We start from the raw sequence: 27275 nt of genomic DNA, 5'->3' as shown, positions 1-27275 counted from the left end.
ACAGGAACATTGACAGCATAGCTCTATAATACTATATGTAGATATAGTTATATATATGTTATATAGTTATATATATATACACATGTATGTTATATATAGTTATATAAATATGTATATTTCTTTAATGGGTCTACATTCCTCTCTGAGTGCTCCTTCTTTTCTTTGGGAATCAAAAACATTTCATAGAAAATATTCTCATGAAATATATATGTATAAACTGTAATACAATGTTGCATGTGTGTGTGTGTGCATGTGCAGTGTGTGTGTGTGAGAATACATTTTACTAATTTAAGCAATGATCCCTGTTGGAAAGAGTTCAGGGATTTCCATTTGCTTTGTGCAAGTTTAATCTATCTGTCAAAAGCCGCAAAAAGAGGTTCAGGTTCCACGGAGTGAAAGCTCAGGCGATTATGAATGCTGAGTCCCAGAGACAAAAGCTTTTAGTTGTAACTGCATTTCTGGAGAGGAGGGCGCCAGTTTGTTTGCCACATCCATTAAGGAACAACTACTTATTTTAGCAGTGCCTTTCTTTCAGGAAGTGAAATATATAGAAGGGCAGAAAAATAAGCAAAGGAGGAAATTTACTATTGATTTTCTTTTCTTCTGTGAAATTACATGAAGGCACACCAGCCTGTGGCAGTGGCAGTCAGTAAGGCTCTGTCTGAGACCGTCTTGAAGTTCAATTCTCTACTGATCCTTTTAAACCTCCTCTAGTGTCAGATTGTTTTCTATGCAGTTATTTTTGGTGCTTTTTATTCGTAACACCAAAGAGGATTTTGTTGAAGGTAAAACTAAATTATTCCCAGACAATAAATAAATTTCTGCTCCTCCTTTATGGGAAAAAAGTCAGCAACACTAAAAACCAAACATGAAAATCCAATGAATAGAAGAGATGTAGAAGGTGAATAGTGGGATTCCTTTTTGTGAGCTGATTTCTCAGTATTAGGGTGCTGCTGGGTTTTCTCAGGTTTGAACTGTGGAAAACTAAGCACAAAGTTTTTTCGATGGTGGTGGGGGAATGGTTTTTGTCAGATTCATCATTATGTTTGTGTACATTTTGGTCATAATACTTGCTAACAGTTTTTGTACATTTACTGTGTGCTCGATAGTATGCTAAGTCCTTATATTGTTTCTGTTCTGTAGGGAAGCAATAAGTCTCCTGTGTGAAGCCGTCTCTGGGGCAAATGGAGCCATTAAAAAGCGAAAGGTAAATATTGGTGCCGTGTTCTTGTTTCATATTCCCCTAACTATAGGAAAAATAATATCAGAATAGTTGCCAGGTCACTCCACCATATGGCCTAAGGTCCAGGGTGGCCTTTATTAGTCGGTGTGATATTGGACATGCACTCAAAGTCGTTCTTGTCCCTCAGCGTTTTCTGGCTTGCCTGACACTGCCTGAAGTGGCAGTGCCTGGAGTGACAGAGTGGTGAAAGCATCTAGGTTTCAAGTTAGAATATCCGGGTTCCCAGCTTGGGTCTTTACATGCTTCAGAGAATGATATCTCATTTTTCTGAGACTCCATTCTTGTTCCTGTGAAGTTAAGTCGTTGAACTAGATGATCAGTTTGGTACTTTCCAACTTCAATATTTTATAATGCATGTATTCTGCATTGTAATGTTTTAGACTCCTTGGCCTGTTTTTCAAATGGAAGCATGGATGCTGGTAGAGAGGAGTAATAACACACGAGTAGAAGCAGCTTTCCATGCTGGAAGAAAGCACAGTTTTGATGTTTGGTGGGCTTGGATTTAAACCCCGCCTCTGTCAGTTGCTAACTGTGTGATCGTGAACAAGTCCCCTCATCTTCAGGATCCTTCATATTTTCTCATCTGTAAAAAGGGAAAAAATAATACTTGCTTTAATATACGGTTGTGTATAAATTAAATGAAATGATGTATACAAAGTCCCTAGCACGATTTCTGACATGTATTAGGTTTTCAGTCATAGGGTACTTAGTTGTACTGCTAGTTAAGCTGTTAACCCTAGAATGTTTAGTTGCTTTGAGAAGTTCGCAGGGGAGGTGTAAAGGCTTTTAAGATAACTATTTAAATCACAGAATTGTAGACTGTTTAAGAGAATAAGAATTTTCAGAGATCTTCTAGTCCAACCCTCTCATTTTGCCAGCTACTAAACTGTGGCTCAGAGAAGGGGTTTGCCTTGGGTCGCTAGAATGCTGAAGGTTGGGGCCAGCAGTGGAAGCCAGGTCTTTATACTCCCAGCTTAGCTCTATTTCCATGCCACCCTGCCTCATTTTCTATCATTCTTTATTATTTTGCATAGGACTGAACCCAGTGTCACCCAGAGTGACTCAGATGAGCCACATGGTATGGAAAACTATAATAAATGCCCTTTGAATTCTATAGAATTCCCTATTACTAATTTGACAGAACCTAGGCCACAAGGTAGCTTCTAGCCTCCTCCTGCCTCTAGTAACCTGTGTGACTAGGATGCTTCAACTAGATGTTTGCAACAAACAGGCTCATTCATTCAAGATACTCTCATTCCAGGAATAGACAGTTTACACCCCAAAACAGAATAAAACAAACTGGGCTATCATCTTTCCACGAAATACACATGTGAAGAAAAAATGAGGTTTTTGAAGTAATTTCCTTGGACAGCATTTATTGAATACTTAATATGTGCTAGGGACTCTTCCATGCACTTTATATTTTTTATATTTCTTTTCCTTCCCATTTTAAATGTTGCAGTAAAATACACCTAACATAAAATTTACCATCTTAACCATTTTAAGCATACAGTTCAGTGCTATTAAATACATTGCTGCTGTTATGCAATCATCCCCATCCATTCCCATAATTCTTCTCATCTTATAAAACTGAAAATCTATACCTGTTAAGCAATAGCTCTCCATTCCCTTCTTTTCAGTCTCTGACAACTACCGTTCTACTTCCTGTGTCTATGTGTTTGACTACTCTAAATACCTCAAAGAAGTGGAATTATACAGTATTTGTCTTTTTGTGACTGGCTTGTTTCACTTCATTCAGTGTCCTCAAGGGTCATGGCCATGCTGTAGCATATTGGAGAATTTCCTTCCTTTTTAAACCTTAATAATATTCCATTGTGTATGTATATCTGTATATACACATCACATTTTGCTTATCCATTCATCTGTTGGGGGACACTTTGGTTGCTTCCATGTTTTTGCTATTATGAACAACACTGCTGTGAATAATGGATATACAAGTATCTGTTCAAGTCCTTGCTTGCAGTTCTTTGGGGTGTATAACAAGAAGTGGAATTGCTGATCATATGAAATTCTGTTTTTAATTTTTTGAGGAACTTCTATGTTGTTTTCCATAGAGGTTATACCACTGTATATTCCTACCAATAGTGTGCAAGTGTTTTAATTTCTCCACATTCTTGCCAATGCTTGTATTTTCTAGGGTGAGTTTTTTTTTTTTTGGTTGGTTATAGATTTATCCAGATTTTCTATTTTTCATGATTTATTCCTGGTAGGTTTTATGTTTCTAAGAATTTGTCCATTTCATCTAGATAATTCAGCTTGTTGGCATACAGTTGCTCCCTTACAGTCCTTTTTATTTCTGTTTTGGTAGTAATGTTCCCACTTTCACTTCTGATCTGAGTAGTCTAGGTATTCTCCCCTGTTCCTTAGTCCATCTAGCCAAAGGTCTGTCAGATTTGCGGATCTTTACGAAGGATCAACTTTGGGTTTTATTGATTTTCTCTAATGGTTTTCTAGTCTGTATCTGTGCTCTAATCTTTATTATTCCCTCCCTTCTTCCAGCTTTGCATATGATTTGAGCTATTTTGAGTTCCTTAAGTTGTAAAGTCAGGTTGTTGATTTGAGATCTTCCTTTTTTTTAAATGTGTTTATAGTTATAAATTGCCCCTTAGCACCCCTTTTCCTGTGTCCCCTAAGTTTGGCACGTTGTCTTTTTCATACCCATTTAATCATCACAAAAAACCTAGATGACAACTTTTTCTTCTTTTTAGACTTGTGGTGTTCAAAAGGACTTGAGGGTTCAGCTAGTCAGAACTTTTACAGGAATCTCCTTTATATAAATGTGGCCTCTACTCTCAAAACTTTGGGAGAAGAGAATGTATGAAAAAACTTCTGGGGGCTCCAATTCTACTACTTACTGAAGAATTTGCTGTATTCCAACTTTTTGAAGTTGTTGCTTAAAAAAACATTCTGTATCATTTGATATATGTAAAATAAAATAAGGACAAAGAGTATGGGCTTTGACCCATTTTTAATATTTTAAAAACATAAGTAACAAAAACATTCTGTAACAAATTCCATAATGTACAATGTTGTTTTGTCATTTTTCAAGCCTCCAGTTAAGTTCCTGTCCACAGTTCTTGGCAAAAGTAATCTTCAGTTTTCGGGAATGAATATAAAGCTGACCATCTCAACATGTAGCCTCACACTGATGAATATTGATAACCAACAGGTAAGATCAGGAATGTCGTGTACCGTTTAAATTACATCTATTTTTCTAGCCTGGGCATCATCAAAAGAATAAAGTTCCAGACATAGCATGCCTAAAATTTTATAAAGCATAAGGGAAAAAAAATCTGCCAAGGATTTATGCCTAACAATAATAACAACAGGCTTGCTAACCCATCACTGGGGCATTTAACTGTTTGCATACTTGCTCCTACCTAACTGGTTTGTAATAAGAACTAAGGTGCAAAAAACACAGTAAATACCATTTGAAACTCATATTCTTGAGTCAGTCGTTTATTACTCCCCACCAACCCTCTCCAAATGGAAAGCAATTCCATTATCAGAACTAACAGACTGTGTGTTGGACTTGGGGTACAGATGAAGGACAGAGGGGACCAGTGATGTTAGGGTTAATGTTCTAGTTACTGAAATTTAAGCAGAAAACATTTTCTTCCAAACCTTGAGGTTGAAAAACTTTCTAAAATGTTATTGTATAAACCTTGTTTTTTCTTCGTTGATGATTTATGATACTATGGTATATCTGAGTTCTGACTGTGAACCTTATTTCTTAAAGAACGGCATTGCTGAAGCAAATGTAAAGATAAGTAGGCACTGGGCTAAATGTGTACCTTAAACTAGGACACTCTTTAACTTGCTTTTTACTTTTTTAAATTAAATCCTTATATCAGGTTATTTATGTGTGTTAGAGTCTAACTTTTCTTTGTCTGTAGTGATCCGAGGTTCTTAATATTTAAGGTGTTACTGTATGGAGTCCAGGGACTCATGGAAGGTTTAATGTGTACTTGGCAGTGATAAAATACTAAGAGGCTTTGAGGTCACATATAGGTTGAAACCCTGGCTTTACACTAATGAGCAAGTTACCCTAAATGCACAATTTTCCCCATAGTAAAATGAGGGTTATAGGACCTACTCACAGAGTTTCTGGGAGGAGAGACTGAGCAATAGTGTATGTCCCTTAGGGTTATTTAGAGGATTAAATGAGCTCATGGATGTAAATCACTTTAGCAGAGTGCCAGGCACATGATAGCTATTATTATTTATTCAAACACTCTTCCTTGAAAAAACTTTATATACTAAGTACTTACGGAAAGACTATTATAATATATAAAATTAACTTACAAGTATAGTAACTTACAAGTATAGTTATATACATTTTGATTTCCATTTTTTTTGCCAAAAAATTCACTTGTGGTTTTGAGGGCTGCTTTATTTTCTAAATTTGAAAGCAGAGTAAAATACATTGCTTGCAGAGTAGTATAAAACACCATAGAGGAAAATGCTTAAAATGCAACAGTCAAAATGGACTCCTGCGTCCTCGGTCCCCCCTGGTCACCCTGGAGAAGTGAAGACTGTTGGTATAACAACAGCAGGACATTTGGGGCTGTACTTGGACGACGCAGCATATCTGAGTGGAAAGTGAAACATTCATTCACTTTTTTAGATGAGTTGCCCTCAGACATTTGTAGATGTAAAATTAATTTTGGTTTCACCCACTGGTATGGTACCAGGGATGCTTAATTCTTTTAGTTGTGAGATCTCATTGAATATAGGAGTCCTTAAATTACTTGCATTTTGTAGGGGAAGAAGACTGGGTGAAGCTAGAGCCATGATGGTGACAGCCTCATGTGCAGAATATGATGAGCATTTCTAGAAGCGGCTCTTTCCGTGGGGTGCCTGAAGGAATGGGGCATTTAGGAAGAATAGGGTTGTGGTGAGTGTAGTATGGGGCATAGTTCATTCTCAGCATTTCTTTTTGCCCACTACCATTTTCCAGGCCACTACAATTAGAGGTGGTATTGCCACATACGCATAATCTTTCTGGCAGAACAGAAGTAAGGACAATGGGCACGAATGGCTTCCACTGCCACTGGTGATAGCAATGAGGTGCCTTTGGCAGTGACTCACATCTTTTTTGCACTGGTGGCATGGAATAGGGTAGTGTTCAGCCCACCCACTGTTGGAGTAGGGACCAAAATTAGGATCTCACTGATTTCAGGCCCAGGGGCTGATTGTTAAAAATAACCTTGAACGATTCTGCAGGCATGGGATAAATGGCTTGTGTGTGAGGGTGGGGTGTAAAAAAAGATGTGCCACTCTGATTGCTTCAATAATTTTTATGTCACATCAAAAGAGCAACTGAAATGTTCAAGGGACAAAGGCAGCAGAGATGTGACCTTATGTATACAGCATGAGAGAAAGATTTATTCATTAAATTCTCCTTAAAGAAAGCTACCCTTTGAAGTTCTAAGATAAGTAGAAATAGTAATGCTTTCTATCTCCCATCCCCCTTAACTTCTAAGATATACTTTGGGTTGAAAACATAAACAGGTTCAAATTTATAGATACATTCACAGAGGACAGAACATTTCTGGGCCAGATGGTTCACATTCATTCCAACCACTGAGAACTTCAAGAATATAACCATTCACTCTCAGATAATGTCTCATAGAACTTCAGAGGCAGAAAATACAATTATATAAAACATGTAATGATTTAAACTTACCCTATGGGGGATGGGAAAATACATTTTAGAAAAGCAAGTTCTAGGGACTTTTGTATATTCCTTGTTTTAAAAATTCAAGCAACAGGCTTCTTTGACATACTTAATAACAGTATTTTAGGGCCTTAAGCAAAAATGTCAGAGTCTCAATAGCTCCTCCTCCCACTATTCTTCATTCATTTCTATATCCCTACTGCCAACTCTAATAGCTACTGAAATTGAGAAAGGTAAGAGAGGTAAAGAAGGTAAAACAGGTAGAAAATGGAGACATCTTTAGTGTCTATGAGGAGAGGCAACTTCAGCTATCTACAGAGGCCAGGCAGGTAATGCAAACTGTCCAAGTATAAGAAAAATAACGGTGCAGGCAACTCGACCTCCATGTCGGGAGACAACACCGGGGGACATGGTGCAGAGTATTTCCCTATGTGAAGGTGTACCAGGTACTTTTTTTCCTGCATCACTATAGGTCAAGGGCTTCCAGATGTTCAACTTTTGAGGGGAAAAAAGATGGAAACCTGAGAGTTTTGCTGCTCTCTCTGGATTATGAGATATTGGTCTTTAAGAAATTAGAATTATAAGTATAAAACAAATAAAATCAATGTGTCTTTAGGGCAGCCAAATGTGGGACATCTAAGTAAATATGTAATACACATGGAAAGATCCAAAAAACTTTCTCCCAATTACATACTCATAAGTTTTTTTAAGTCCCCCTCCCCCATCGCAAAAGTGGGATCAGAATTTCTTCAGAACTCCTTTCTTTAGTCCCCATTAAATGAAGGTATACATATATCTTTATGTATGCATCTTGGTTTAATCTTTACAGCAATTTATAAAGTACATCCAGTTATCCCTATTTTCAGTTCAGGACCCTGGGGCAGAGAGATTAATTTACCTATTTACAAAACCTGGTAAGCAGTGGAGCAATTTTTAAAACTTAAAATGTGTACCATTTTCTATCTTCAGTAAGTATTAAGTATTATTTCAGTGGTCTCTGACGTTACTATTCATAAGACCAACAAACTAACCACGAGAGGAGTCAGTTGCAGAGTCTAGGTCTCTCTCCAAAATAAGCCTTCAAACTCAAGAGTGGTATTCCTCCTCAGCCAGAGAAAAAACAAGAATACACCCGCCCCCCAACACACACCCTTACTCCCTATTCAGTTTTAGAAAAAAACAGAACCACACTTTTTTTTTCTCCTGAGCCTATTTCCTGAAATCTTTTATCTGGAGGTAAATGCAACTGGTCAGCTCATTTTATACTGGTGTCCTTTCCCCACTCCCGCAACCCCCCCTGTACCTTCAATTCACGTCAAAGTTACCTATCCAGACTTGTCTGCCACAGTAAATTGTTTGAAAATGCAGTGAAAGTGGGGCATGAGAAGCAGTAGGACTAAGATGTTTAAGTGCTGACATTTCACTTCCTGCCTAGTTTTTCCCTCATCTCTCTCCTCCCATCCCCACCAAGCTAGTGTTTGAGTAATTATGATTATCGTTACTGGTCCGTATTTTACAGAAAATAACCCCCTCCCTGAAAGACAGGATGACTGTAACATAATTAAGGCCCCATGTTGTCCTGTTGCTGTAGATAGGTCCTTTATGGCCATAGTGGAGCAGGAACATCTGGCACTTTTATTGATCCTAAGACCTTCTGATACAGTGTTTCACTGGGCACAGCCTTCTCACATAATTATTTTCATAGAACTTCAGACCTTAATAAAGTAACCACAGGAACATGCTCATTACAACATGCAGGTTTTCCCAGGATGGCAAATACTTACTGAAACCTACTATGTTTAATTTCCACAAATTAATTTTGTGTTGGGTAGTTGAGGCTGGAGCACTTTCTTATATAAATAGTGGTTAAATTTAAATCATAATGTGGTTGCAGTAATACAATAAAATATGTAATAAAAAGTAGTATTTAAAGTATATACACAGTACTATTAGCCAAACAAAATACACAGAACAAGAAATTTTATTTTAAATGCTGGTGCATAACCAATAACAACTTAGAGGAGGAGAGAGGGAAACTTCAGATACTGAGGTGGATTTTTGAGCAGGTTTAAAACCTTTATATAAAGATTGACAGCATATTATTCATAAGTTGTTTTTTTTTGAAATAGGGCTTTCCTTTTACTTGACAATTTTCATTTAACAGTTCTTACATTTGAAGTTCAACCAGTCTGTTGCCTGCAAAAGTTAAATGCAAAACAGAGAGCAAGTAAAACAGAAAATTTCTCTAGTATATAAGCATGTTAGAAATAATGTTTTCTTTATACTTTACATACATTTTAATGTCTAAATTTGAAAACTTTATTATGAACATGTTAATTTTTTACTTTTAAAAATGGCCAAAAAAGAATTTTCTTGAATTATATATCATAGTAGCTTTATACATAATCAAGGTACAAGTACAAAATTTCAGATGCTCTTGGGAACACATTTTAAGATATAGCACAAGTGACACATATTTCTTTCTGGGTTTTCTTATCCTTTTGGTATAATGACGAATACTCAATGTATATTACACTAAAAACTTAGCTTTTGACAGCTATGGCTTGGAGAGATCACAAAGTGGAATCTTTAGTTTTCTCAATAGGTTTTCGGTCCAAATGACTCAGAAACGTCTCATGTCCTCAGCTGGATATTAGTTACTTTTTCTCATAAAATTAGTATCAGTGGGCTTTTTTACTGGCAGTTTGTCATGGTCATATCCTTATTCTTGCAAAACCATCCCTTACAGTGAAATGTGAGGTATTTTTCCCAATGCAAGGAAAATAATCTGGAGCAACAACAAAATCAAAGCCACAGGTGTTTCAGGACATTTTTGATAACAGGTTCCAACAGTCCTAAGATGCCTTTTCTTTTACAATTTTTTTCCTTTTTCTTAACTGTTCAGTCGCTGCCCTAATTCTATTCTGCAAAGAGGAAACATTTTTTTTTTTGAAGATCAAGTTTTTCATTGGCACGGAACTATTTGGGATGCACCCAAGAGCCAGTGGAATGTTGCTGGGTCTCTCCTCAGGACGATTCCTCCTCTTAAAAATCATTTGACTACTCTCTGTCAATGATCTCATCACAGCCGAGTTCTTCGGTCAGACGATTGACAACCATAAGTGAAAAAAGCTCTTCGATAAAGGCCAACTGATCAAACGGGGTCTTCTCATAATGCATCTGAAACCCCCCATCCAGGGCTGCCTCTCTTGCTCTGGATGTTCTCAGAAACATCTTGTTGGCTTCTTCCAGGGCCGCCGACACTCTGTAGCCCGCCCCGCTCAGCTGCTCCTCTTCAGGATAGTCGTAGTCGTCCTCCCAGTCGTCAAATTCCTCGCCCTCGTCCTCGCTCTCGAAGTCATGGCCCGCGATCTGGCCTGGCTGCTCCCCGGGGCTGGCCCGGTTGGCAAGGCCTCGATCGCCCTCCGGCTCCGCCATTGGCTGGGCCGCCTCCTCCTCCATCGGCCCTTCCTCCTCGAGCTGTGGCGGGGCCCTGCCGCGGGAGAGGCTCGGGGATGGCTCCCGGCCCCCGCTGCCTACCTCCATCTGCGGAAGGTCACTCTCGCCAGGCATCACGTCCATCTGCAGGTCATTGCTCTCTTCGTACAGCTCGGACAGCACGTTCATCTCCGACATTGTACAATGGGCTCAACCTCTCCTAGGCGTTTTCTGCAAGATCGAGATACGAGGCGGTGCGGTTGTGCGCTTGCGCAAACGCCGTGCGCTTGCGTGACCCAGTGCGTGAGCGCGACCCCCGGACACCGCCTCCCGCCTGGGCTGCTCCTGGGGAGGGCGCGGCTCCCTGTGCCCTAGGGAACGGCGGCGTGGCTCCGGACTGTGCTTTGTGATCCGTTTGAATTTCGTAACTACGCGCTGTGCATTCAAGAGATTGCTTAGTCTCCGCCTTGCTCAGTCGTTCTGCTGCATGATGCTATAATCCTGAAAATACTTGACATCGCCCTTGTAACACGCTTAATCCGCCTTCCTTCTCCCCCCTTTCCCCTCCTCTCCTCTGCACCCCAGGCAATCGCCTCTGCTCCCACATTTTACCTACTTTTATCGGTGCGCTGAAGACTTTTAAATCCCCACCTCCGTATGACACAGGGTTCTCAGCCACAGAGCAACATCAAGAACTGATCCGTTCAGCTTTTCTATTTTCCTCGTTAAAAAAAATTAAATTCACAAGCATATTATTTATGTTCTTAACAAAAAAACAGTGAAGAAATGAATGCTTGATTCCATTTCTTTTCATGGGAGGTAACTTTGCACTGTTAGCAATTTGGTGTGTATTTAAGTTTTTTTTCTTTGCATTTACATTGAACTTTATCTCTTCCTGGGAAGATTTTACTTTGTGTATGTGTTTTACGTTTTACATAACTGTCTTCAAGTTAAAAAACAAGCAAAAAAGTCTTCAAAAGTCTTGAAGATTTAGGTTTTTTATTATACATATTTTTATAGCATTCCATTGGTATAGCTACTACAGTTGTCTTAACTATGCACAAATAATTTCCAATTTTTGATGGTATAAACTATGGGCAAATGAGCATCCACATGTGCCAGTGTTTCTCTGGAGTAAATAACCTAGAAGGTAAGGCTGGAATTGTAGGGTGTGCACACTTTAGTTTTAATAAGTACAGTCTAATTGCTCTCCAAAGTTGCTGAACACATTTAAGCTTCTAGCAGCAGTGTTACACTACCCTGGCCACACTTTATTTTGTCAAACTTTAACAATTTTATCAATTTAATGGTATCTTGATTTCTTTAATAGCCTTGATTTCTTGGAGATTGATTATCTTTCAATATGTTTGTTGGGCATTTGCATTATTTATGAAAACTGATTTGTCTAATTTGGGGTTTGTTTCTTTTTCTTTTTTTCTTTTTTTTTCTTTTATATTTATTTCTTTGTTTCTTTTTCTTATTCATCCGTGGGAGTTTCTTATGAACTCTGTATATAAATACTTTGTTTTACATGTTACAAATATATTCTCCTTCTTGTTGTTTGTTCTGTTTCAGGTGTCTTTTCTTATATGAAAGTTTTAAAATGAGTTTTCATGTAATCATATTCAAGGTTCGTTTGTTTTCTTCTGTATGTCTTTTTCTTTCTATGATGAATTTTCCTACTTCAGAGACTACAAGCAAAATCTTTTTTTTGTCTTCTAATGTTTGTACAGATCTTTATGAATCAAACCTTGATATAAATAGTATGAAGACAGTAATTATTGATACATTTTTTTCCAGATATATAGTTAATTCAGTCAACTCCATTAATTTAATCACTTGCCCTTTAATTGGCTGTTTGGTTCCATATATATCATGAATATGTGAGTCTGTTTTAGACTTTTTATTCTAATGAGTTTCTGTAGTTTTATGTCTTCCTAATAAGGAAAAATCATGTGTCTTCTTTAAAAAATTGCTTTAGCTCTTCTTACACATTTATTCTTCCATGGGAATTTTAGAAGTCCCTAATGTCTCTAAGTCCCTTGAAAAAGTCCTTTAATGACATTGGTGGAATTTTTACTGGAATTACATAGAATTTACAGATTTATTTGGGGGTGCATTGACATCTTTACAATATTGTCTTCTCATCCATAAAGGTGATATATGTCTTTCTGTTTGTTCATTCCTTATTTATACCCTTTAATGAAGGTTTCCAAAAAAGCCTTCCGGGATTCTTACTAGCTTTATACTTAGGTACTCTTGTAAAATGTACCCCATCCTGCCCCCACCATATAGTGTGGCTACTGCTACTGATACATGGGAATTATTTTTTTAGTAATTATTTTTAACTGAAATATAAATATAGAAAGCATAAATACAGAAGAGTGCACAAATCCTAAGTGTACAGATGAACATACTTGTGTAACTCCTACCCAGATCAAGAAACACCATTTCCAGGATCCCAGAAAACCACTCAGTTTCTCTCCCTTTGTCCCAGTCACCACTTTCCTGACTTCACAGAAAATACAGAAATTTTGCCTATTTTTGAACTTCATATAAATTAAACCATGCAGTATATATTCTTCATGTCTGGTTTCTTTTGCCCAAGAAATATGTTGTTGCTATGTAGTAGTCCATTGTTTGACTATCACAGTGATTATCATTGGTGTTATTTCCCGTTAGGGGTTATTATAAACAGGGTAGTGGTTATCTTTCTTGAGAATATCTTTCAGTGCACATATGTGCACAATTCTGTCAGATACATATCTAAGAGTAAAATTGCTCAGTCATCTTATACAAGCAGCTTTAGTAGATTCTGTTAAATAATTCTGAGAACTGGATTAGCTAATTGGTACACATTTGATGTTTCACTGAGCCTTCAAAACAGTATGATAAATACATCTCAGCAAGCTGGTCATCACCCTGTGGTCTCCTATAAGCAAGCCTAGAAACTCAGGTAAAAGAGACAGTCTTCTTGGCTAACTAATGCAGGTCACATGGATAGTCTTCCTTCATATTGAAAAATCTTAATGTTAGTGTCTTAATCAGGATACTCTGGGAGGTGAGTGACTGAAACCTAATTCAAACTAACTTACAAAAAAATAAACTAGAAAAAATATCTAAAAAGATAAGGTGGGAAGGGATGTATTGGCTGAAATGATGAAACAAATGTCACCAGACTTTGTCTTTTCTCTATTTTTAACTCTTAGCTTTGGTTTTCACTAGAGGAAAAGCTTCATTTCCAGCTAGGCTTTTCCCACATGGCAGCAAAAGATGGCTCCCAGAAGCTTTGGGCTAACACTGTGGTCCTTGATGGCTGAGAGATGCATTCTCTCCTATCATTCACCTTGGTTCCTCCCCAAAGATACTGATTGGCTTTGCTGTATTCATGGTGTTTTCTGAATGGCTGGCCTGGATCATGTGTCCACCTGCAAGGAGATGGGGAGAGAAATGGGCATATCAAGCCCACCTGAACCCCATGTCTATATAAGATCAGTATAAGATGTGGATGGAATGGTTTCCAAAGGGATGCTGAGCAGGCAAAAACAGACCAAAATTGCACATCCATTGTTGTTAGATTATATGTAACCAGGCATAACTAGTTTATAGCATCATACATGCTTAATTTGTTTGTGTTTTCCAGATTATTGCAAATCATCATATGCAGTCTATTTCATTTGCCTCTGGAGGGGATTCTGTAAGTATGGATTCATAAGCATTCTTTCTGTAAGAGTTAAAAGAACTTCCACATAAAGCATATTAGCCACTACATGTCTTTTCCAAATATCTTATTACAGCTTGTGAATAGCTATATGTAGCAGATACTCAAATTTAGTTTTGACAAAATGCTTCCCATCACTGATTTTTAAAATATTTAGATTAGTAGGTGAGCTAATACTCCATAGTGTTATTAGCCATGGAGTTAACATATGAGCAGCTTCTTGTCAAAGTCACAAAAAACAAGTTATGTTATACATGTCCTCCCTTGGAATTCTTCTCAACATAGAGTTCCAGGCATATCCTGCTAATCAATTGCTTACGAGGGGAAATTGAATGAGGAATTGAAATGAGGGGAAGCCTATTTGCCATTCTGGCTCTCAGCCAAGGCAACTAAGTCTAATCTAAAATGAGCAACCAGGTTTGCAGAAACTCACAGAGGGAATGCTCAGCTGGGGAGAGAGTACTGTAGTTCCTTCTACAAGGCCACATGGTGCTTATCCATGAATTGTGTGCGACTGAGTGGATGCTCTCTCTCCAAGCCTGCTTTGCAGAGTGGGGGGTCATTCCCTGACTTTCTGTTGCATCATTTCAAACCAGAGCAAAAGGAGAGGGACACTGAAGCCAGGAAGCCTGTAATAACTGCCAAAGACACTAATGTGTTTAAATTGAGGGAGTAGATGGATTTCTCGCCTCTGTGACATCATGACGTTTTTCTTATGGTCTTACTGACAATGTATTACACCCTCTATTCTGCAGAGCCTTTATTGTTGAAGATTATATCCTTCAGAAATGAGGCAGTAAAATCCATCTTAATAGTTGATTTTTTTCTGTCCACCACTCTTAGTGTTTCATTTCCAACTGAAAAATAGGATTTAGGGTCTAGAGGATAAGACATGTAACTTAGAAACTCAAGAGAGGTGTGAAATGGTAGTAAAAATGAGATCTAGCAACTGGTGTCACTGAAGAGTTTTGATTTGTTTTAATCTCTATGCTAAATATTGAAAAGGAAAAATAATTGTCTATCGTATAAGGAATTAAAGTTCTGAAGTTACTCTCTGTAACCATTGCTTACTTTGCTGGCCATCTAAGGTATTCAAGCAAAGTTCCTTCAGTGGGGGGTTGGTGTAATTTTTTTGTATGTGAAATATATACAGTTAAGTAGTATTTAAATTAGTCCACCCTTTAAAACATGTCAATAATTACTTGTCCTCACATTGGTTCCCTGGGACTGAAAAGTATTTAAGCATGTCAAGTCTAGACAGCCTGCCTTCAGTACTCCTTTGAAGCATATGGAAGAAAAGCAGTCTTTACAGGATTTCCAATCATTGTTTTCATGTACTTTTTTTTTCCTTTTATTAATGGATACAAAATTTTCTCTTTAGCCCTCACTACTTCCTTACCTTTCAGCTTTGGGTATAGTTATTTTCAAATGAATATATTAGTTCCATGGTGTCACCACTTAAAAGTAAACCAAATTTTGAGAACTCTACCTTTTCCCCCAAGAGAGTCCACAGATGGTTAATTCATTGGCAAACAGGGGGCCTTCAAGTGCCTCCTTAGCTGCTGCAGTGTGAGCCCAATACTGAATCTGAACTTCTATCCATCCAGCCTTCTAATCTGTCCTCAACAGCAACACACAAGGGATATGTTGTGTATGTTTGGTAGCAGTGAGGACGGACTGAATCCAGCCTCAAAAGGCCAGTATTGTCTCTTCTCTCCCTAGCCCATTATAGCTCAATCATCCATGAAAGAACTCAAATACTTGACTTAAGCAACTTAAATTAAAGGTTTCTGTAAGTGAAGTTCTATACATAGAAACATGTGAAAAATAGTTGGTGGTGTTTGCACTAAATTTCCCCTTTCAAGTTTCAAGGGTTGCTGTCATTTTAGGATTTGTATGCAAATCCTCATTTCCCCTCTGCATGCCTTGCATGGTGTCTATTATAGTTCTCCAGAATCCTAATTTTTTTTAGAGTCTTTTCATATGTCTTTAGTTCTTTTAACCCTCCAAAGCACGGCCCCTACAAAAACAAACAGTAGAGCATTTCTAGCCACTGTGGGAAAGTTTGTACCTTCTGATTTGAGTGGGACCCCTGTGTTCTCTGCAGCTGGGGAGAAAGGCTGCTGATTTTAGTTTAAAATACAAAACTGGAGCAACAATAAGCATGGGCATTAGAGGTTCCTCTGAGTGAAGTAGACTCACTAACCTCTCTAAGCTTCAAGGTCCTCATCTATAAAAGGGGAATGATCACCCTTGCCTCACAGTGTTGTAAGAATTAAGTGAAATGGTGCATGTAAACTGCTAGCATAGTGCTTGGCACAGAGTGATAAAAGCACATTGTAGCTGCCATCACCGCTAGTACTAACACATGTCCATATTTTTTAAGACCTTCACTGAAATAATTTACAACCTCACAGCTAACTGGGTGCAGGAAGCTAAAAGTCTCCATTGCCCAATGTATTACCCTTCCTTCTAGCAGATTTCCTTCAAAGCTGAAAAAATACTGGGTATTCTTCCTTACCTCTTGACTGTTGCTCACCTTCACCTCTCTTATCAAAAACAATTTACTTGTCTTCCTCCTATCATCCCTGAAGACGGTTCTTGGTAATGCTTCTGTGTCTATATATACTTTCTCCATTGCTAAAATTCATTACAAGTATGTCAGCATTAAATACTTTTCTTATATTCCCCCCCACACACTATTTATGTTTTACTTTTAAGTTCTTTAAATTCTCTAAGTATTTACAGGTATAGAATTTTAGAACTATAAGAATATTGGACATTTTTTAAAGATGAGGAGACTGAGGTCTGGGGAGTTCCTGTGACCTCCTTTCCCCTCATGTAGTACATCAGACAACATTGCTGGCATCATACCATCCCTTCAACTTGAAAAATAGCAGCCAAGCTCCCAGCAACTGTGGTTTGCTTCTAAATTAATATAAAACAAAACTCGTATATATGTATGTCCTTATTTATTTACAAGATATTTCAAACCTTTTATCTTTTTTGCATAAGAAAAATTACTTAGGTGTTTGTTATTTTTTAAAATAACTGAAGACAAGTTATGCTGACCCTGAGATTTGCTTCCTGTGTGATTCAGCATGGGTTATTAAGTGATTGTCCTTGAGGGTATTAAAAACGGGCTTTTATTTCCTGCCAGTTGATTGAATCTTCCCTCTAGAGAGTCATATTTCTAATCTGCAAATGGCATTGTGTGTATTTTTTTTCCCTGAGAACTGAGATAACAAAAAGCATCTTTAATTATTAAAATCTTATCATTCATTAGTTTACTATTTTCAATGAAAGTCAGAATTACCAAGAGGCTTTTGGTTTGTAACTTTTACAAAGTCAGCAGTGCATCTGTTTGGGGCTCCTTGGGTTTTTCATGGATGGTAAAATGGTTTTTTTCAAAATGGTTCTTCCTTTCTATATATTGGTCATATAAATGCCTTGTATTTTTGCTTTATTATTCCTTAAGATAACTTGTGCTGCACACAAGCAAGTTAACCACAAAACCTGATGTGTCTTTCTAATCAACCTATTTGCTGACATACATGGTATCTGCTTGGACAACTGGGAAATCATGGTGTCACATCCTAGTTTGCACCACCTTTGTGATTGTGTAACCCTGGTATTTCAACTTTCAACACAGGAGAGAGTCATAGTCCCTAGCCATTTTTAAAGAATTTATGTCCAAACATATTCTCTACCTCCATTCTTTTTTATTCTCAGTGACTAAGAATCACTAAATCTGCCTCTAAATTTTTAATCTTCAACTTCCTTCCCCAAGGGGCAGAGTATGTGGACGTTGCTAAACTGTACAGTGTCTGTTTGTTTATATTCTGCCTAGGATGCTTTCCTTTTCTCTTTAAACAGGATTATTAGTATGTTAGTTCTTGCCTCAGTGTCATGTCCTGCATGTACTCTGTATTTCAACAGTATAATCCATTCATTTTAACACAATCATTTTCCCTTTTTTATAGGATACTACAGACTATGTTGCCTATGTAGCTAAAGACCCAGTTAATCAACGAGGTATGGAAAGCAACTTCTAGATTTTCTTAGAGCTGGTATATACCAACTTTAAAAAGTAACAAGCAGTTATTTCCGATATACACAGTTGTGAAGATCACTAGAGTATACTATTGGGTTCTAGAAATACTATGATATTTGGGTTGGAAATAAATAGCCCTGCTGGCAGAACAAAGTATAAAACAATACGTAGGTGGGAATTTAAATCCCAGTCATTTGAGAGACCCACAAACCCAAAGGCTTATTATATTTTTGTATTGTTGAAAGAAAAGCTATTTTGTTTATGACTGAAGGGGCTGGCTGCTGCATCCCCAGCAGACAAGTGAATTACACGTAAGACCCATGCCAGTGAGGTTATCAGCCTGCGTGGACTCGGCAAGTGTGCGTGTGTGCCCGTATGTGTCTATGCAGTTTGAGCCTCTGCACTTGCTGTTCAAGAGGCTGGATGTCACTGTGAGGGTTTGGCTTCTTCTCATGTTTTGGATCTCAGCTTCAGTTTGGATCTCAGCTTAAATCTCTTCAGAGAGACCTTCTTTGATGGATAGCAGCTCCTATCTCCAGTGGCATATCTCTCTCTGCTTCATCATAACACTTCACTCCTCTTAATACTTTTCCCACATTTTTGGTGTGTTATTTACTCACCTGATGATGTGTTCAATACCTGTCCTTTCTGCTCAAAGCTCCATGAAGGCAGGAACCTGTTTATCTTATTCACTGTTGTTTCCCAAGCACTCATCGCGATACCTAGCACACAGGTGGTACCCAGTAACTATTTTTGTTGAATGACTGAATGGAATGAGTGAATGGAAGAGTAAGTGAATGGAGGAGTGTGTTAGTTGGATTGCTTGTCCCAGGATTTAGCAAGGTTGCCTGACAAACTTATGTCCTAGCTATACTGTGGGTCAAAGGCCCGAGATTCTTTAGGTCATTGGACTCTAGACAGACATGGTTAGTATTGCTTCTCATCTCTAACTCTGAGACATTCAGACTCCTCTGAGGGATGAGTGTTATTGGGTCACTTCTCCTTTTTAACGAAGCCTATTAGTTGGGCAGCATCTAATAAACCTCTGCCACCCCAGGGATAGAGTTTACCCCAAAACATTTATTAAGTACACATGGAATGTAATTTGGAAGTCCAAAGAACTTCCAAAGACAGTTCTGACTTTTATAAGACACAGGTGGAAATGTACATGGCATGCTGGGGAGCAAGTAAATAGAACATATTTACTGGAATGCAGATTGTGTATGGAGGAAAATAAGTCTAGAAAGCATTTATACAGATAAGAGACAGCTAATAAGTAGAGCTCACTCCTCTGGGCAAATGTCATGGGGAGGAATGCTGTTTACAAAGCAGAGCTTTAGGGAGACTGATTTGGCAGCAAGGTGCAGTAGATGGATTCAGAGAGAAACTTAAGGCAGGGATATCTATTTGGAAGCTGTTGTGCTTGTCAAAATGAAAGGATGAGGGCCAGCTGCTGGCACAGAACCTGACACCTAGGAGATGCTCAGTAAATGCTTGCCAAAAGAACATGGCTCAATGGCATAGAAGGCAAGGAACAGGTGAGAAATACTATGTCACGCTCCATTGAAATCACTCTAATGAAGAAGGGATAGCAGTCAAAGAGCGGCTAGGAGAGACAGAAACTAGAGAAGCGGGACTGGGGGTGGAGGAACAGGACACAAAAAGGGATACCAGGGAAGAGCAACATCTTTTAATTAAGCCTGAGTTTCCCTAGAGAATAACTGCATGGTATTTTGAGGAAGGCCTCTGAACAACACAGCCTCTTCTCTTAACCTGAAAAGGACAGGGTGAAAGAACACAGAGATTTTTAAAAAACCTAGCTCTTTAGTAACATTGCTATCAATCACTGAATATGTCAGGTGTGTCATTGCTTTTCAGTAAATGGTGGCGAGGAGTTCCATGTCAGTTGCTGAGGGTAATGGCCAAGCAGGACCCACATGCTCACAAATCTCTCCCCTTGCTTAAGTGATACAGGAGAGGCAAAGAAAATGATCATGCAGGTCATCCACTTTGAAAGCTTTTGTTCTGGTGCCCAAGTCAGAGCTGAGCTACTTGAAGGGGATCCCAGGAAGACACGTATGAGAGCTGTTGACTGAGGTCATGGGTGGGATTTGAGAGATAAAAAAACAATGGACTCAGAAGCAGTTAAAATAGAGGTTTCAGTTATTTCTTGCTTTAGCCCCCACCCTGTATATAGGAAATAAATACTGGAGTCAAATGGATGGGTGGGAATCGTAATTCTCCTGCCATCTCACCAGGTGACCTCAGCTAAGTTGTTTCACATCCTTGAGCTTCAATTTATGTAACTGGGAGGAATAACATTCACCTGCTGGTGCTGAAGGACTAACAGATAACACATGGAAAGCACCATTTCCTTTCCTCCCTCATCTGATCTTTAGAGAAATGGGTCTATCTAGGAGACAGATACTTGGAAAAAGGGGTATTTTCTTGGATTAAAAAGTTAGTATCTCTCCACCCTTACTGCTCCGTTTCCAGTCCTCTCATCCCCTTTATTATTTATCTTGGTTACAGAAACCTCTGTGAGAAGCCACTCTGTTCTCAGCATGCCCCCTGCTCACACACCTTTCTAGTGTTAAATCCTTTCCTCTCACCTGAGCTCCTGGACTTTAATTTCTTCACAGGGATACTGACCCAGTTGTCAAGTCCACAAATAAATATTAATTATATACTAATATACAAGGGGCTGAGCTAATCACTGTGGAAGAAAAACAATGCCTGGCCACCCCAAGCTCATCCTTTAGTGGAGAGAGAAACACAATGTGTAGGATGTGCAGGGAGAAGGAGGGCGACTGAGACAACAGTGCCTGGAGCATAGCAGGTGCTCAGTCAGGATTTGTGGAAGAAATGAATAAAAGCACAGGTGATGGACCCATGTGGTGAGAGTGTGGGCTTTCTGTTTGGATAGTGTGTGAGTAAAAGTGGTGTTGTAGAGAAGGGAAAGAGTAGAAATAGGAGCCCTGGCTGAAAAGCTAGGTCAGAAACAGATTGTGGAGGACTCTGAATGCTGGTCAGAAGGTCACTGGGAGCCACTAGGGATTTTGGGCTTTATAGAAATTATTCTAGCTTCCACCTTCTCACTGAAATTCTAAAGTGATAATTTTGCCAGTATTTGTATCTGTAAAAGTGATAGTGGAGGGCAGAAAAGCAGTCTCGAGTTGTAGAGTCTAATTTGGATGACATCTCATCAGTCCTGGGCAGGGGTGGTAGTGTTCTACATTGCACTGTGGGAGGAAGGGACAGTTTGGACAAATCTGTGAACTACTGGTTCCTGGGAACTATTTAGATATGAGGTTGATGAAGAAATAGAAGTCAGATGGTCCTGAGGATTTAATGAGATATTGTATGCAGTGCAAATACCTCAGTGCCTGACTCGTAGTAATTCTGCAATGGATGGTAGCTATTGTTATCATCGTCGTCACTGTCGTCATCATTATAGTCATCATCCTGTGTGATCTGGAGTGGTGTTACCACTAAAGAAACAGGGGTTATTGCAAATTAGGAAAATAAAACAATGCAGTAGAGAAATAGGGCAAAAATGGTAATAGGTACCATTTACTGCGTGCTCACCTCATACAGGCACTGTTCCGAGTACTTTGCATTGTCTCATTTCTTGCTTAAAGCAACCCTCTGAGCTTGGTATTAATCTTAACTCCTTTTAGAATAGAAGCAAACCCTGGAGTTGAGAAAAGAAAGTTGATTATCAAGCTCACCCAACCAATAAACAGGTGCTGAGCACACCTTTGCTAAAGAACATTACCAGGCACCAAGAAACATTTAAAAATTTTATTAGCTACCTCACTAGCAATCCAAGTAACACACATTTTATTTAAATATACTTCATCTTCAAATTCCAACCACTGATAAAAGGTAAAATGTGGTTCAAAGTAGAAGTTACTTTGAACACTGCTGGTTGGAATGTAGGTCCAAATGTTTTGGACAGCAATTTGACAATTTGCTTCAAAAGTCTTATAAATGTAAATGCTTTTGAACCACTAATTTTACTTTTAAGGAAATAGGACATGCACAAAGATTAAGCAATAAAGATCGTTGTCATGTATTATTTAATAGGAAAAACAAAATTAGTTCAATGTTCACAAATAGCAAATAATTTAAATGAATCCATAGAACGTACTACTATGTAGCAATAAAAGCTAGTAGTATAGAAGGTTAAATAATGACATGGGGAAAATGTTCACAATGCTTTAAGTGCAAAAAGCATAACTTGAAGCAATGTGTATAATACAATTCCAGGTAATATTTTGAAGGTAGATATACTTAGAAAAAAGATTGAAAAGACACATGCCAACATATTATTAATAGCAGTTATCCCTAGAAAGTGAGACAGATAATTTTTACTTTTTATTGGTGCCTTATTATTTTCTAAAATTCATACAATGAGTATTTATTATATTTATAAAAACAAAATGTTTTAAATCCATGAATACATTTTTTAAAAATACTGAAGCCAGAAAGATGATATTATATGATCATCCAGTGAGTTTGGTTTGTCCCAGGAAAAATGTTCAGCAGACAGAAGCCTGGGGAAGGGGAAGGGGAGAGGCAGAGAAAGAGACAGACCGAGGCAGAGACGGAGACCAGGCCTCAGGGCAGGTTTGGAAACACCTAAGGGTGAGCAAGGTGACCGAGGTAGGAACAGGAGAAGGCCGAGGGCCTCAGGAGTGGGAGAACTGGAGGAGATGTCCCCGGAGGAGTAGTTGGGGGGAAGGGAGAAAATCAGGGGATGGGTGTCACCTGAGGAGGATGAGTGAGTCTCTCTGAGAGGAGATGACCCTGAATGTCACAGAGTGAAAAGGAGGAGGGGTAGTGAAGGTAAGACACCGCCACTCAGTCCAGCAATTAAAAGGCCATTGGTCGCCTCGGGAAGCACCATGTCAGTGGACGGGCAAAGTCAAGGGCCAGACCTCAGGCAGGAGGAGGAGAGCATGGCTGACATGACAGGCAGTGGACCGGGCTTCGTGCTGATGATTCGGCATGCATGTTCCTACTGACTCCCCGTGGCCTGATTCACTTTTAGCATTAGCTCATTCCAGTCAAAGCAGTGGCCACTTTTTTCCATCTTGGCTAGGATCCTTTGGTGAACTCATCTTCTTATAAATAAGACCTTTTCTGTAGAAAAGGTAAGTTCAAGTAAGAATGTTTTGAGTTTATTTGGTGACTAATGGCCTGCCCTTGAAACTGCTGTAAATAGGAAATCCATATTCTCTTCACCTCTTCCTCCAAATATGTAATAGTCCAGGAAGGTTTAGATATTTTCTCTGAATCTAGTCTGAGAAGAGGCCCCAAGTTTTCCAGGGCTACGTGGATGTAGGATGGCCATGGCTCTGAGTCACTGAAGAAAGTTTAAAAAAACAAGACTATAAAGTCAATGTAAATTATCCTGCTTATTTATATTTATGTTTATGGTTATAAAATGTGTATGTCCCTGGTGACGTCAATTAACTGCTAGCTGGCTTCTGGCTGATGTCTTCCTAAGGGGTGGAGGTCTCTCTGCTTCTACCCCACAGCACCATCTGGTGGTTAATCTGAGAAGCTGCACTTTTGAATTTCAAGTTTCTACTAACAAAAAACAGAAACAAAAACAAAAAACTGGTCTATTAAAAACCAATATAAACTAGTAAAGAAGGGCCCATTATCCTGTAGGAATAGTTCTCAGCCTCTTGTCCATGACTATCCAATTAAATATAGAAGACTATGAATCTAAGATTTTAAATCCTCCTTAGTGTAGTACCTGATACTCAAATGTAGAACTATGGGTCTATCTGACTACAAGATGCAATGAAAAGAACCCAGATCTGCATCTGATTCCAGACATGGAGACCCAAGCTTTGGCCTCCGTGCAAAATTAACATGACTGGGAAGACATTCTTTTTTGGAAATTGGAATTTATATACTTGGCTTCCTTCTTTCCCATTAGGTAAAGATTGGGCAATTCTTGGCTTTTGGAGATGGGTCTAACACTGGGAAATGGGCATATTTGTGTGACTCAAAGCCCAGCCTTAAAAAGAATGAAGACCATTTTCACAGAGCAGCCTGTCTGCTAGTGGCAACATCAGAGCTATCAAAATGTGTGTCTTCCCTGAAGGTGAGGAGGCTGCACACACTCACAGGGTCAGCCTTTTTGCCCAGTGTCATTTCTCTCATGGTGGCAGGCTCTACTGTTTTGTTTTGTTTTTCTGTTTAATCTTCTTTCAAAAGTAATATGGCAGTAATGAGGTTATCCAAAGAAAAGCAGAAAATTATGTTGGTAGCATCGGCCCAGGCACAGGACCAAATCCTCAAGTACCAGAGTCAGAAAAGTTGAGAGAAATAAAACATTTTAGAAGTGTGTGAGACGTGGCAGAGGACAGTCTCTGGGTTTGGTTGATTCACTCATTCCTGAGTGCCCACATGCCCTGCTCTGTCCTGTTCCGCAGAGGGTTTTAGCTTCTGCAACAAAGGAAAGATAGGATTTCTGTAAAGCAAGGAGGAACTTCAGAGATCACCCAGTGCCCTGATTAGCAGGCGAGGATCTTGCTGTACAATGACTTGTTCAGGGTCACACAGTTTGTAGCATAATTGGAATTTAAACATGAATCTGATTGTTTTCACAGCATTCTTTTAAACATCTTTGTTTTCTCATCCCTCTCACAGGAGTCTCACTTTAGTCTTTCCTTCTCTCCCTTCCTCTCTTTCCTTCCTTCTTTTGTTCTTTATATTTATGTATGTATATACGTATGTATGTTTGAATTTCCTGCCTCTCTCATTACCTTCCCCATCTTTATCTCTCAACAGCTCCTTGATCCTAAGAAGAAATAAAGTTGTAAAAATCATTGTCTCATTTAGATAGGATTTCTGGTCTTGGTTTATTTTTAATTGGACCAGGGATTTATGAGATGAAAAACAAAGAATTTTAGTGAATTACTTTTTCTTATCTTAACGTAGCAGAACTTTCCTTGGCTTCCCTGGAGGACACATCTCGAGGGGCACTTTGTAGGTGTAAGGCTGTGAGGCCCAGAAGGAGGAGACTGCAGCCCCAGTAATCATTTGCATCACTCAGTGGCTCTAAGAACCTGCCCTACTGTGGGCACTCCCTGCAGATCTTGCTTCAGTAAAACTGAAGACAATTTCTCACAGTAGAATTATACATGTGATCCAGGAAATCAGTATCTTATTCATCAACACATATTTTTAAAACATCTGCTGTGCGTTGGTCACTGTGTGAAACTGTTATAGAGAAAAAGAAAAGGCAATATAAAATGGCAGTCTAAAGGTAGACCAAACATTTTCCTTTGGTAGAAAGAATATAAATTTACAGATATTCTTATTTGGGCTTTCAAAATTAGAATTAGCTTCTAAGTCTATTTCAGGACCCAGGTTGCTTCTTTAAAGGGACAGCCTTATAGGAAATGATAAGTAGCTTTTGAGGAAATTTGACACCTCAGCATTGTTTGATTTGGTAAAACTGTCCCCTGACCCCCATGCCCCCACATACACACACCCCTCTTCCAAAATTTTCATTTAAATATTTCAAATAAAAGCCAATTCTGAAATGAGAATTAACTGAGATTCCTAGAGATGATTATCAATATAAGGCTAAGAAACACTGTTAGAGGTTCAACTATAACCTACTGTTATAGGCTCTGCAAAGTGTATCAGATGTGAGTGAACTGTCTTTTGCTTTGAGTAAATACAAAGCCCTTTCCCAGACAGTGCAAAGCATAAAATCATGCTTCCAAGTCAGCACAGGTAAATCATTCCATAAAGACAGCTCTCTCTCCTCTGCTCAGATACCTCCTTTAGTAATGTGTTGATTTCACAGTTCCTGAGATCCGCAAGACTTCCTTATGTCTAATGAATTCTCCATGCGCTCATATACACCTTGTTATTCTCAGGAAAAAGCTGACGGTTTTTACAACACTCTTGTATATATTTAACTGTTATCAAGCTTTTCCTCATCCCTCAATTCTTCAGGTCATACAAACCAATATTCTTTTATTAAAAAAATTTTGTTTCTCATGAAACTTAATTGCTTTTATCTCTAGTCATCCTTAGGATTCTTCCTAAACCATCCATATGAAACTTCAATTTCAATGAAATCTTCAAGGCCTTAAGCAAGACATGTGACTCTTAGCAAGTCAAGAATGATATTCCATATGGTGGGGAGAGGAATTTATAGTCCCTGAACATATGCTCTTGTTTTTACATAGCAGCAGCCGATTTGCTAGTTCCTCTTTGCTCGTCTGTCAGCAACCCCCTCCACAATTTCTTTCTTTAATTTACTAGTTTGAAATTAGTGTCTTCCCAGTCACTGCTTCTCAGAGAAAGTGTCTAGTAAAAATTTTAGTATCTTTTAGTAATGTCATCACAAAATATTGATTTGATGCTTAATGGAGATAGCTCTGGAGTAGGATTTTGAAAACGGGATTACCATAGCATCCCTGCTTTATAAGGGCAACGGCAGGGCACAGGGGTGATAGAGGAGGGGTATTCAAAGCTCCTATCTTCACCAGCAGTTATCCCCTACTATTTGGGGGAAGGCGGGCCGTTTGGGAAGTTACCTTTTTTCAATCTCCTGTAGCATAGCATGCAGAGACAAAGACTGCCAGCCTCGTGTGTCTGTCACATTGCTGTCCTGCGCTGCTCCTGTAGTGAATTCTAGACCTGACACTGTACATGAGTCACATTATTAGTCAAGATTAGCCCACTTTTATTAAAGTGTGGACCCATAATACCTGCTTTGAGACCCAAACTTTAAGTGTTAGATGTAAAATACAAATGTTTCTTCTGTTTAAGGCATATGAAATATGAAGTAGTCTTTATGTCATGTCAGAGTTGAAGAGGGCTTGTAAACCTACTTCCTTTATTCAGTTATCAGTATATGGCTGGAAGTATTTTGACTTTATGTAATCTTTTCTTATTGACAATATATTTTAATATTTTTTTTTGTATGTCCTCTTGCAGCCTGCCATGTATTGGAATGCCGCAACGGAATGGCCCACGACGTCATAAGTACCATAGGGCAGGCTTTTGAACTCCGGTTTAAACAGTATTTGAAAAATCCTTCTTTGAACACTTCTTGTGAAAGGTCAGCCAAGAA

General features: G+C 38.7%; 2 protein-coding genes across 2 annotated transcripts in view; one reads left to right on the top strand and one right to left on the bottom strand.

Moving 5' to 3' along the window:
• SHC4 (SHC adaptor protein 4) overlaps positions 1-27275 on the top strand; it is a 121411-nt gene that overhangs the window by 64491 nt on the left and 29645 nt on the right. Inside the window, exons 3-7 of the mRNA XM_036924518.2 lie at positions 1144-1207; positions 4314-4433; positions 14026-14079; positions 18087-18138; positions 27140-27263. Coding sequence (XP_036780413.2) covers positions 1144-1207; positions 4314-4433; positions 14026-14079; positions 18087-18138; positions 27140-27263 — 414 coding nt within the window. The remainder of the gene's footprint in view (positions 1-1143; positions 1208-4313; positions 4434-14025; positions 14080-18086; positions 18139-27139; positions 27264-27275) is intronic.
• On the bottom strand, positions 8908-10662 carry EID1 (EP300 interacting inhibitor of differentiation 1). Its single transcript, XM_036924520.2, has one exon. It carries the CDS (start codon positions 10578-10580, stop codon positions 10005-10007), a length of 576 nt encoding a protein of 191 aa, XP_036780415.2. The 5' UTR covers positions 10581-10662; the 3' UTR covers positions 8908-10004.

Source organism: Manis pentadactyla, chromosome 11 (genome assembly GCF_030020395.1).
Source record: "Manis pentadactyla isolate mManPen7 chromosome 11, mManPen7.hap1, whole genome shotgun sequence".
NCBI classification, from domain to species: Eukaryota; Metazoa; Chordata; class Mammalia; order Pholidota; family Manidae; genus Manis; species Manis pentadactyla.
This window is presented reverse-complemented; position numbering and strand designations above follow the sequence as displayed.

What these genes read in the sequence shown, in the direction of transcription:
- EID1 (XM_036924520.2), bottom strand. Translation starts at nt 10,580, where the DNA reads ATGTCGGAGATGAACGTGCTGTCCGAGCTGTACGAAGAGAGCAATGAC.